Source organism: Elephas maximus, chromosome 21 (genome assembly GCF_024166365.1).
Source record: "Elephas maximus indicus isolate mEleMax1 chromosome 21, mEleMax1 primary haplotype, whole genome shotgun sequence".
Lineage (NCBI taxonomy): Eukaryota > Metazoa > Chordata > Mammalia > Proboscidea > Elephantidae > Elephas > Elephas maximus.
The window spans coordinates 41,315,181-41,328,276 of record NC_064839.1 but is presented as its reverse complement, the minus strand read 5'-3'; the positions used below and the strand labels follow the sequence as shown (position 1 = coordinate 41,328,276).

Sequence of the window (13,096 nt, the reverse complement as noted above, 5' to 3'; positions counted from 1 at the left end):
GGCGCTAAACCCTGTGGCTTCAACTTGATCAGAGCTGTAAAGGGGACTGGTATCTGGGAGGAATGGGTAACCCACAGAGGACGCGGGAACCTGTTGGCCTGGCGCAGGCGATCCAATGAAGGAGGGGGGTAAAGGCAAACAAGAAGCATGATTCTGTGGACTGCATATTTTCCATGCGCTCATGGAAAGATGGGTAGGGGGTGGAAGAGTGGGGAAAAGATTTATCATAAAGACTAAAAATAAAGTCATGTATAAATCTATCTGTTTAGGAGGCCCAGGCAGTTAACTCCTTTAAAGAAGTTAGTTTTCTGTTAATAAGAATCTGAAAATCATAAACGGCATTCCTTTTCACAGAAATGTCTCTAAATAAATATAATTCAATACCAACAGGAAATAAGAGAACTTTCAAGTACTTGTATGTAACTATTATAATCATTGTCATGTGGCATCAGCATATGTGGATGAAACCCTAGAAGAAGTCTTCATATGGGAAAGGATTCCTCGTATATTGTAAGATTCCTATAAAACAAAGACTGGGACAAACGCATTTATCGAAGGTGTTTCACATTATTACTTTTATTAATGAATTCAGGCACAACAGCTTAAGAACCCTCAAAGCTGGTTTACCTAGCTCTTTCACAAGAAATAAAATTTAAGTGTTTGAGCATTACAATTATTAAATTAATAATTAACAAATTAATCATTCCAGTTTAACTTCTCCAATGCTAAAATCCTCATGAATAAAACCATCTGCCCAAAAAGGATTAGGAAGCTTTGTTATTATAAATATTAAGATGAAATTGGAGATTGCTGTTTCCAAAAAAAAAAAATACATAAAAAGACCTCAGCTGACTGGCCCTTTCTACTGAGAAGTAGAAGGATTTAAAAGATGGAATTGTTATTTTCACTGCAACACAAAATGAGGAATTAATTTTATTATAAGAAATTCAAAAATCACCTTTCATAGCAATCTTCAACTACAATATCTGCCAGAAATTTTAAAATACTTCCATTATTATTATTCCTAAAAATGAACTAGGTCTTCCTAAAGAAAGGGCTGATTTCAAGGCTGGGGAATGAAAGTAAAAGATAAGCCTGGAACATCTTACTATGCCAGAAAGTAAGATGGAGACATGTCGAAGGATACAAGAGAATGAGGTTGAAGAAGCTCCAGCTGACCAAATCAGACACAATTTGAGCATCAAAACAACTGATAGCAATAAAATAGGAATCTTTGAGTTCGCAGTGATATAAATGAATATGTACATGAACGGAGGGAGAAGGGGATGCTCTTAAGGCCAACTAATTTAGATTATTTAGAATATCGTACTTGCAACCACTATACTAACAATAGTCTCAAACAAAGAATTAGTGGACGATAAAGGTAGTGGCTGAAATTTGAGAAGTAACAAGATACTCATCTCAAAATATGTGCCCACACCACACTAAGTACAAATGATAAGAGAGAACTTGGTGGTGAAGAAGCCTGACAGACACCACTTTAAGGGATCAAAGTCACCATCAGCAGTAACAGGACAAATGGATGCCATGTGCCTCATGATGTGATACAGAAGAGTACGACATCCTTCTGTCATATTCCTGAGGAAGATACAGACCTAAATCTAATCATGAGGAAACATAAGACAAACCCAAACTAAGGCACATTCTTCAGTGTCATGATCCCATTATCTCCAGACAGAAGGATTCTAAAGACAGGGCAGCTAAATGGAATGCACGATTGTGTACTGGATCCTCATGTTTGAAAGGTCATAATGGGAAAATTTGTGAAACCTAAACAGTCTGAAAATTCAATGATAGTGATGTATCCACGTTAAATTTTTAGTTATGATGGTTGAATTGTTACGTATGAGTGTTCTTGGTTTGGGGGACAAACACACTGACATATTTGGGGGTGATGGGGCATCAGTTTGGCAACCTGCTTGGAAATAGTACAGAAAAAAGAAAGAAGGGGGGATACAGAGCAAGAAACTGAAATGCCAGCATGCTAATATGCATGAAGGGTAAACAAGAGTTCTTTGTACAGTTTCTTGGAACTTTTATATAAGTTTGAAATAGTTTCAGAATAAAACTTTTAAAAATATTAACTGATTACCTTTTTCTTGAACTACATCTAAATTAAATGCCTGCCCATAGTTACTCCTTTGGTATTAGAAGGGATGTTGTCATTATTATTAAACCAGGGTTAGCCTCAGCCAGTAGGAACTGCAAATGGCTATAACCAGGCAGAATATGTGCTCTGGACAACCAGGAAGGGACAGGGCTGACCAAGGACCCCCAGCTGGTTCCGTTTCCCAGCCAAGGAAATAAAGATGCAAGTGCCAGCCAAGAGGTATATCCCGACGACTACCACAGCTGTTTTAAAAGGCTGTCTGGAGCCCGTGTCTCCTCCACTGGTGCATTCCCAAGGGCCCACTTTTATTCCTTTGCCCACCACCCCCTCCCCACCCATTTCACGAGGCACCCTCTGGGCCAGGGAAGGTAGGCATGCACACTGACGCCAACCCCATAGCCCATGATTCTGCCAGAGATAGGTGAGAGGTTTGTACTGGGGTTGGGGTGTAAACACTCTTATAAATGCCCTGAGCCCCGGGAGGACATTCGAAAACCAACCCCTAAGCCACACAGCCCAAGACACTACCCTGAGGTTTAAATTGAGGGTTCCGAACCCCAGGCCTGACATGTGCCCGTGGACACCCACTTAACAGATACATTCTGGCCTCGCTAACCCTCATGTCCCACCCCCCATCCCACTTATGAGGATCCCAACACACTGAGGATGGCAGAGCAGAAAAACAGAACTTCAGGACTACCTCAGGATTTCTTGTTATACAAGAAATAAATTCTCTATTTGTTTAAAATCCTTTAGAGTTAGGTCTTCTGTCGCATTGAAGTAAATACACCTTTACTGATATAAGGCAAGTGATTACTATGACCCAGTAAATAGCATTAGACCAAAAGCAAGAAAAGAACGGAACAATTCAAGCAACAGCTTGAGCTTTTCAAACTCAATTACACCTGCACAAGACAACACAGAGGGCAGGAACTTACAATGCCAAGTAAAAACAGGTGGCCTACGACCATAGCGGAAATAGAGACATTCATTGATGTGCAGAGACTGGTGGGTATACATATGCTGCCGGAGCTCAGACATTGGTACAGTGACCCCATTTTGGTGTTACATCGGTGGCAGACTTTATGACTAAAACAAGATTCAAGAAGATGATGCCTGTGATGAAAGCAAAGAAAACGAAGGTTAAAAGGAACAGTGGAAGGTGAATACCAGAAGCATAAGCCACTGCTGAAGGGGAAGAAGGGATAGAAAGGAAAGTTTCTGCCACGACTGATGTTGTACAAGTTATTGAAGGCCTAGAAAATTTCTAAAGCTGGAGTACAAAGTGGGGATGGGGGAAGAGGAATGGTGAAGGCGGCGCAGCACATGAGTTAAAACAAGTAAGAAATTATGTCTCCCAGAGCACAAGAAGGAAACCAGTGCCAGACTCATGAAGTCTGGAAAAGAAAAACTTTAAGAATCCGGCAGTTCAAGAGTTATCCTGACTTCAGGACTTGAACAGCTGGTCTTTGTCCAATGAGCCAAAGCTCAACGGCACTAGCTATTAAGATCATCTGACTCATTTTCCTTGCATTAGGTTTTGTGCTCCCAAAAATACTTCCGGTAATTTGTTTTCCCACATACATCTCCCAGGAGGAGAAATGAACTGACCAGAGAAATTATGCAAGCAGGTATCTGAAAGTTACTGGTTAATAATGAGCACTGTAGGCTGGTGTGTATTTCTGCTTAAACACGTCTTTTGAGATTCTGGGTATAATGAATCAGATCCCTTTGCACATGATTTGACAAAATTAGAATTTTTAGCCTGTAAAACAAAAAACAGACCATAGGCTATGCTAACTTTACTAGGGTGTAGACATCCTAGGTAACATCTACATTTCATCTCTAAAGCAGTAATTTCCAACCACCGTCAAGAGTCATATCTGCATAGAAAGGAACATATTTTGAACAAATGGCCACCATCAACCCCTCCCAACTTTCATTTGAGAATTATTACTGTAGTGAGTTACAGTTATCAGTAGGTGTGTGTTGTATCCCTCCAACATGCTAAGGAGGAAAAAAAAATTTTTTTTTTTTTTTTTTTTTTGAGGAAAAGGTTAAATACTTTAAGCTGGGTCCCTCAGAAGTGGACTTTAAGGAAAGAATTTAAGTGTCAATAATGACACCAGGATGCAATAGTAGGGAACTGGGGAGGTGAAACAAGAGAAGGAAGCCAACACAGTGTGCATTTATAAGCAGATTACCACTATCGGCAACTGTATTTGACCTTGCTGGAAATCTCTAAAAGATGGTATGGAAACCACTATCCACTCAAGGTATGCTGTTGTTAGGTGCTGTCAAGTCGGTTCTGACTCATACTGACCCTATGGACAACAGAACAAAACACTGCCGGGTCCTATGCCATCCTCACAATCATTGTTATACTTGAGCCCATTGTCGCAGCCACTGTGATAATCCATCTCATTGAGGATCTTCCTCTTTTTCGCTGACCCTCTACGAAGCATGATGTCCTTCTCGAGGGACTGGTACCTCCTGATAACATGCCCAAAGTAAGTGAGACAAAGTCTCACTATCCTCGCTTCTTATGAGCATTATGGCTGTACTTCTTCCAAGACAGATTTATTCGTTCTTCTGGCAGTCCATGGTATATTCAATATTCTTCACCAACACCATAATTCAAAGACATCAATTCTTCTTTGGTCTTCCTTATTCATTGTCCAGCTTTCACATGAATATGAGGCAATTGAAAACACCATGGCTTGGGTCAGGCGGATCTTACTCCTTAAAGTGACATCTTTGCTTTTTAACACTTTAAAGAGATCTTTTGCAGCAGATTTGCCCAATGCAAACGCACCATTTGATTTCATGGCTGCTGCTTCCATGGGCACTGACTGCAGATTCAAGTAAAATGGAATCCTTGACAACTTCAACCCCCAAGGTATAACTTTCAAATCTCTGGATGAGTAATTACTCTGGTCAGCAAGGAAGCTGGGTATGCGTCCTCTAATTTCCACTGGCCATTAGCTGAAGGCTGCTCCCAGGAGCATTAACTCCCCAGCACTTCAAGCAGAGCGAAAGCCTCAAGCAGATGCTTGCAGCACAACTCCCTTTCGTGGCACTTGCTGGAACGGTGAGTGCCCAGGGGATGTGGGTGGGACACTGACACCTGTCAGATGCCTGCTAGTTCCTGATTAGCTTCTCTCCTCTTGGCTCGAAGTTTACCTTCTTTTGCCACTTCTCACAGTCCTTGAGCCAGATCTTCTCTATTCTCCATCAAGAGGAACTAGCATTTTCTACTAGTCTATTAGTACTCAAATGGAACCACTCTATCGGTTCTAATTAACAACAGCACAGAATGCTGGTTCCTTTATGATTTTTATACCTAAAAGGTTTTGTGTATTCTGAAAATAAAACACTTGTTGAAGACACAAATACAAAGTTATATTTATTTTCAATAATGAAAGCAACACAATAAATGGAAATGAATCTACTGATTTTTAAATTAACGCAATACAGTTCTCAGCACAAAACTCTCCTCAATAAATAAGAACACGTTACTATTAATGGAATAGATTGGTCTTGAGACTCTCTAAGGTTTTGTGTGTGTGTGTGTGTGTGTGTGTTAAACAAAACTGAGTGGTAATTAAACACATGCTAGAAACTTGACTAACAAGGGCTCAAAAACAGCCAAAGAACAGGGTACACAAATACTAAGTTACCTAAAACAATAAGATTTTCAGAATAGTCTAGAAATCAGAGCTTACTGGTGGATGTACCTAGAGATGCAAGGATTCAGGACCGTCTGTGTATTAGGCCTTGTAATTATATCTTTCCATGTGTCTAGATTCTTGATTTGGAATCTATCACAATCTAGAGGAGCTTCTGCCAAGGAATACGAGGTTACTTACTCATGCTGCCTAAAGAGACCTAAACTTCTAATTTTCCTCCTTTGACTTTGTCATTAGCTCCTGTCACCAATATAGCAGAGGTTCCATTCTAGCAAAGGATTACTATTAAGTAGACCAACCTCTCTCTGATTTAGATTTTCCTTTCAGAAACATACTGACACATGATTACTACTAAGTAGACCAACCTCTCTCTGATTTAGATTTTCCTTTCGGAAACATACTGACACATGCCTGGGGTAGCTCTAAATATATCCAATTTCTCTGATTTTTTATACTCCTACAAACTCTGCTTGGCTACAAAATCTAGGACTCATAGAAGTAACGGCAGTATTGATCCAAAGGCAAGTGTTAGTTCCAGTATATGAACTCTCCAAAGTTCAAAGATAGCAATTTTTTTTTCACTCCTCATCTGCCACACCTTCTTTCTTTTCTAATTACCTTACCAATTATTTCTTTCGGAATTCAATCCTCCTAGCTACATTCTGAGCACCAAACTTTTTAATCAATGCATCTCGAGCATCCTCATCATCTTTTTGCAAATCTAAGTCATCTTGTCGAGACCAAATGGGGTACCCATCAGCTCTCTGACCAGACTCTAAAAAGGAGGAAGTAGCCTCCAGCTCACCACTATTTTTAAGGAATGCCTGTATAACTGTTGATAGATCCAAGTTAAATTTTTCCATTAACTGCCGGACGATCTTAATGGCAGCTCCCACCTCTGGTTGAGAGACTTTTTCTTCTTCCTCATCAGGCTGAGTTTCTGAGTCCTCCTCAGGTGTGGGTGGATCATCATCACACATTGTTATATGTATTTCAAAACCAGGGCTCTCACTCTCCTCCTCCTAGAGAAAGTACATAACAGGTAAGACCAATTCCTAATTACCAAATCATGAACTCCTGTAAAATGTGGTCTCTCCCACCCAAGCTATCCCTCTACCTTTGGCATTCCAATCATACTAGATTTTCTTCAGTTCCTCTGATATGCTCTGTTACTTCTCCATTTATTTATGTTGGTTGTGCATGTTTACATGTCTGTACACATACACACACAGAGCCCTGGTGGCACAATGGTTAAGTGCTTGGCTACTAAACAAAAAGTCAGCTGTCCAAACCCACCAGTGGTTCCAAGGAAGAAAAGACCGAGCGATCTGCTCTCGTAAAGATTACAGCCTAGGAAATTCTATGGGACAGTTCTACTCTGTACGTGGGGTTGTTATGAGTCAGAATCGACTCAACAGCACACAGCATATATTTGCATGTGCGTGTGTGTGTGTGTGTGTGTGTGTGTATGAGAGATGTGGGGGGAGTGTGTATATGTGCGCAGGTGTGTGAGAGGATGTGTTATGTGTGCGTTTGTGTTTGGTATTCCAAAATATCAGAAGTTAGATTAATATGGAAGAATATATGTGTATATACACACACACACACGTGTACAGAGGTATGCATTAGATTATTTGTTAAATGTTTAATTCCAGATTGTAAATTCCATGAGGACAGAAATCACATCTATTTTCCTCATCACTGCATCCCCAGTTGCTACCAATGCCTATATACAAGTAATCAAAAAACATACATGAGAAGCTCTAAGTTATGCTACACATAGGCACATTACAAAGCATATCATATGAGAAGAGACCTATTTGGGCCAAATCTGAAAACTGTTGAAAGCATTTGACAGTTTATGGAAAATGAACCAAATATCAAATAATAAGCAAAAGGCAGATTCCAAAAGACAACAAATCCCTAAGTTCTGCCAATTCTTGCACATTCCTTCACTTACCAATTACAGAAAATTTTAAATTATTTCCCTGTTTCAGACCCAAGCCAAACCATTTTTCCTTCTGTCAGTAAGAAAAATTAATTCACAGGATCTTTTGACTTGGAGAAGAAATGTATATATAATTTGGATTCTTAAAAATTATCATCATTATTTTAAGGCTTCCTGCCTTTCTCCACTACAAAAAAAAAAAATTGCCATTGAGTCAATTTTGGCTCATAATGACCCATAGGACAGAACAGAACTGCCCCATAGAGTTTCCGAGGAGTGCCTGGTGGATTTGAACTGCCAACCTTTTGGTTAGCAACTGTAGCTCTTAACTGCTGCACCCTGAACAGAGCATTAGTAGCTAGACTGAATGTGGAAGAGCTAAAATATTCCAAAAGAGCTCTAAACATACAAAAAGCTAAACTTGCTTGATAAAAAATGACTATAAACTTTTTTAAAGATTATATTTATGTTCCTGAAAATCATAAAACCATTTTTAAAGATAAATCCACAGTCATAACATTTAAAGACTTATACTGAGATCAAAGTAGTACTCAAAGTCGGATGCTTCTTACTGTTTAAATGTAACTGTCCCTATTCTCTCCAATTTTTCTCCCTCCCCACCTTCTTAAATTGGCCTTTCAAAAACTAAAAGTTTCATGCCTGGGGCCAGATCAGTCTCACTTTCCATTTTTCTTCTCCATCTTGACTTTCCTTTTACTTTTCTGAGCCTCCAGTATATGAAAAGGGTAGATGGGATGATCACTTTCAAAGAAGAATGGAGACGGGAAAATATTATGAATAAGCATAGTTAACATACCACAACCTCCTCAAACTCCCTGGTGGCTTCTACAAGCATCTTTTTGACTGCTTCTTCATTCTCCTTGACCTTTTCCTCTTCAGGTTCTTCTTCAGGCAAGTCTGGAGTTCTCTTATTCTGTGGTTCTATTAAAGAGAAAAATATCATAGATTATCATTAGCCTCTTTCGTATAAGCCAAACATATAGTGCATGCTCTGTGGGCTCTGGGCCAGGAATGACCCTGCATTTTATTTATTTATTTTTATTAGAAGACATCTATTTTTGTTTCAAAAGGACAAAAAAAAAGTAAGACACACATATTCAATAATTTCTACCCTTGTTTCTGAAAAGTTGTACTAACCAAATGGTGATAATATTCCTAGACTGTGATCTATAAAAAATACTCTTCAAGCTTAATTTTTTGCTTTGTATTTACAGATTTTGCAAATTAACTAAACCACATCAAGCTGAGTTCTCTGAGACGCAGACTCTGAGATAGAGATTATCACATACGGTGTTTATTAGCAAGTGCTTTTGGGAAAACTTGCAGACGGGAAAGAAGGGATAGGCAGACAAGTTGAGCTGTCAAATAGTCCCAATAAGGCCTCAGCTGAAATCATGGGGAGCTCTGGAGCTAGGAATGCCCTTCAGAGTTATGAGTTGGAGCGTGCGGGCCAATTCTTTACAACCCCACAAAGATCAGTCACTGGATGCTGGCCACCCCAGGAAGGGGGCATTACTCTGGACAAGGCAGCTCTCTTAAGCAAACCCCAAAGAGAATGGACAAATAAGGGCTGTCTCCTAGCAGCACTCCCAGCAGCTAAAAGCAGGTCTGCGTAGTTTACCACATCCTATGATCTACAAAAAGGGGGACTTCCTGTCAAATTTAAACATTCTCCTGTTTCCCTTTATTCTCTGAGAATTTACTCTGCTCTCTTTTCCAGTTGCCAGAAATTGACCACAAAGGAGCAGCACAGGGAGTTTTCTGTGATGGAATTGTTCTATACCCTGATTTTGATGGCAGGTACACAAAGCCGTATGTGTTAAACCTCACAGAACTGTACACCTAAAAAAAGTCAATTTTACTGTACATAATTAAAACATACAATTTAAAAGAGTCTCTATTTTTTAGAGACATGTGTTGGAGTATGTGAAATGATATGATGTCTGGCATTTGCTTTAAAATAATCCCAGAAGTTGGGAATGGATAAGAGTTGAAGGTATGGATGAGAACAACGGGCCATGAACTACTAAACAGGTGAAGCTGGGTGAGGGGTACGTGCGTAGAGTTCATAATACTTTTCTGTATTTGTATATGTTTGATATTTTCTATAATAAAAAGAAGAAAAATTACAATTCATTCACATAATGGAATACAATGCAATCAATGAGAAAAGAATGAGACCGAGCTACGTATAGACAAAGACTTCAAGTGACACTGTGAAGTTAAAAAAAAAAAAAAAGCTAACTGCAGAACCAACTGATATCTAGTGTGCTAGCCTTACTATAAAGGATACATAAGAGACAAGGGATGATAATAGTTGGCTCTGGGAGAAGAACCAGGAACAAGGCAGATTGTGGGAAGACTTTGTTATGTACTCCTTTGTGCTCAAGTGTATCTGCAGGATAAATTTCTAGGAGCGAAACTGCTGTCTAAGTGAACATGAATTTTAAATGGGTTTTAAATGTTGTTAGATATTGTCAAAATTCCCTCCAAAACAGCTGTGCTAATTTCCTTCTACTAACTGTGTAGGAGTGTACTTGTTTTCACATACCTAACTGTAGATATCACCCATCTTTTTAATTTTTCACTATCTGATAGATAAAACATAGCATTTCCTTGCTCTGACTTTTATTTAATTAAAAACAATATTTATGCATTTTTATTGGCCATTTATTTCTTTTTCAGTGTACTTCTTGTTCCATTTTCTTTGCCCCTTTTTCTATCAGTTTTTCTTATTTCTAAGAGCACTTTGGACATAAGGAAACTCTGTACAATGTATTGAAAACATTTTCCCAGTTTGCCCTCTGACTTTATCATGAGAAGTTTCTAAGTTTTATGTAATGAAATACATAAAACTTTTTCTTAAGTCTTCTTGGTTTGTGATTTCCACCATGCTACTATTTAAAAATATATACCCATCCATATTTCTTAGTCATTTTAGGATTTGTTTTTACATTTAAATATTTCATCATCTAAACGTTATTTTGATCAGTGACTCCAACTCAGTTTTGTTCCTGACCTCACCTAGAATTCTGCCTCTTGCTTACACCATTCCAGCCACACTGGTCTCTTTATTGCTCCAAGAATATATCAGCCACAACTCTACCTTAGGGCCTTTGCACTTGCTGTTCTCTCGGCCTAGAACACTCCCCCAGACATCCACCTGGCTCGCTCTTTTACTTCCTTTGGTCTCTTGCTCAAACATCGGCTTATCAGAGTGGCCTTCCCTTTTCACCCTATAGAAAACAACTCCCTCCCTGACCCTTACCCTTCTTTTTCTCTATAGCACTTACCACTGCCCAGCTAGCACATTAAGCTCCATGACTGCAGTTACTGTTTTATTTGTTATATTCCTGCAGGACAACATGTGTCTAGCACTCAAAAAGCTGTTGAATCAATGAATCTGAAATGCCACTTATGAAAAACAAAATTCCTACTAATCATATTGAAAAAGAGAAATAAATTTTACCTCCCCAGACTTCAACTACACGAAGTCCCCAGGTTTCAAATGTCCCACTTGCAGGCAACTTGTACTTGCCCTTTAATATTATGTTTAAGTTTACCCTCACCTTAAAACGACTGAACCAACCCCTACTTGAAACAAATTCTTCACAATCACCTTTACTTGCTTTACATGAAGCTTTTAAATCACTGAAAAGGCTTTGAGCCTTTCCTTGCACTATAGGGTCGCTATGAGTCAGAATCGACTCCACGGCAGTGGGTTTGGGTTTGCACTGTAGTAAGACTAAGTACGAGCCGTATGCACCTGTTCCGACTAACCTACAAATTCGATTTAAAGACACACTCTGGAACAGATCTGGTTTGTAACTCTCATTGGTGACCCGGGGAATGCCCGTATTACATGAAATATCCACATAAGCAAGAAAAGGGAAAAGGAAGGGAATGTGAACATGCCTCTTTAAACAAAGAGGTCTGTCAATTTAAGTCGTCTAGATTAGTTACATCAAAAGTGACACACCTTAACAGCTTTGCACTGTCCTAACCATACCTGAATCCCAACTTTGAATTCACCTGCGTTAAAAAACTCATCACTTTCTAAGGAGGACCGGAAAGCGTCCTTCCAATCGATGGGAACATCCCTATGTGAATATGTGAATCCGCATTCAGTTAAGACAAAGCATGAAAATAAATTGTTCTGTATATTGAATATACCTGAACATACAAATCTTTTTTTAAAGAGTCTCTGAAATAGCTCGGAAAAGATAACTCCAGAAGCTGGGATTACCCGAGTCTCTGGGAATCTGCTGGGAAGAGTGGAAAATTTTTCTTTCTACTGTTTCTGTATCTCTCGAACTTTGAATCGTGTGTTCTCCAGCTATTGAAAAAGTAAATTAATTTCATTTTTTTTAAGTGGGGGGGGGGAACGGTGCAATTTTACCCGGATGTCAAAAGGGGGGCGGGGCCGAGGGATGCCACCAAAGATGGAAAAATGGACGCCTCACAGGAAAAAAGACCCCCCTACAACCGCCACAGGTGTCAGCAGAGGGCTCACCCCCGCTGTCGGCTGCCTCGGGGTCTTCCTCCGCTTTCCGCTTGAGCTTCCGGGAGGATGGGCTCACAGGAGCGCCCCCCAACAGGTACTTCTGCTCCTGTCCCCGCAGGTGCTTGAGGTAGCGGTCCTTCAGGGCCTGCCACGAGTGCTGGGTAAGCGCGTTTTTCTCCATCGCTTTCCACAAGGCGTTGCCGGTGACGGAGCTGGGCGAACGAGCATTTTCCTTGACGTAGATCAAGATGGCCACGTCGTCCGCCTCGGTGAAGGCGGTCCGCCCCGTGAGCGGTTCCGCATTGGGCTCCACGGCAGCAGCAGCGCCCTCGGCTTGAGCCCCGGGCTTTGTCAACGGGGCCTGGTCGGCCGCCGAGCCCAACCGATAGTCCTCCAGTTTGAGCCGCTCGTTGCGCTCCACGCAGTCCAGGACGTACTGCGTGGAGATGAAGTCGCCCGCGGCCTCGGCCAACGCCTCCCCGGGCTGGGCCAGCAGCACAGCCCCGGGCTCCTGCACCCGACACAGGGTGCCGCCGCCGTGCAGGATGAGCGTTGACAGCCGGCGCTTCGCTGGGCTGGGCCGCACGTAGAAGGATATGGAGCTGCCATCCTCCCGCACGAAGAGCGTCGAAGAGTGGGTGGGCCCGTTGGGGTCTTTGCCCTCCATGGTCTCGGCCATAGCTGGTGCCCGGCACCCAAGGAGCCCCTCCCTCGGAAGTGTACCTTACAGAGTCGCCACGGCCGCGAAGACCTGCGCAGTACCTACAAACAGTGCGCCAGGAGTGCCCGCCCCTATCCCCGGA

The 13,096-nt window shown here is 41.0% G+C and overlaps 1 protein-coding gene across 1 annotated transcript; it reads right to left on the bottom strand.

Annotated features, from left to right (window-relative positions):
• Positions 1 to 4,200: 4,200 nt before the first annotated feature.
• Positions 4,201 to 13,078, bottom strand: TERF2IP (TERF2 interacting protein). The gene is made up of 3 exons (XM_049864978.1): positions 12,303 to 13,078; positions 8,586 to 8,710; positions 4,201 to 6,842 (listed from the first exon to the last, which is right to left on the bottom strand). The coding sequence occupies exons 1-3, from the start codon at positions 12,970 to 12,972 to the stop codon at positions 6,447 to 6,449; spliced, it is 1,191 nt and encodes a 396-aa protein (XP_049720935.1). The 5' UTR covers positions 12,973 to 13,078; the 3' UTR covers positions 4,201 to 6,446.
• Positions 13,079 to 13,096: the final 18 nt, after the last annotated feature.

Bases quoted from the DNA above. Each gene is read 5' to 3' on its own strand.
- TERF2IP (XM_049864978.1), bottom strand. From the start codon at position 12,972: ATGGCCGAGACCATGGAGGGCAAAGACCCCAACGGGCCCACCCACTCT. The intron at 8,711-12,302 runs GTGAGCCCTCTG...TCTCTTTAATAG, and splicing joins CGAGGCAGCCGACAGCGGGG to AACCACAGAATAAGAGAACT. The intron at 6,843-8,585 runs GTATGTTAACTA...TACTTTCTCTAG, and splicing joins GGGAGTTTGAGGAGGTTGTG to GAGGAGGAGAGTGAGAGCCC.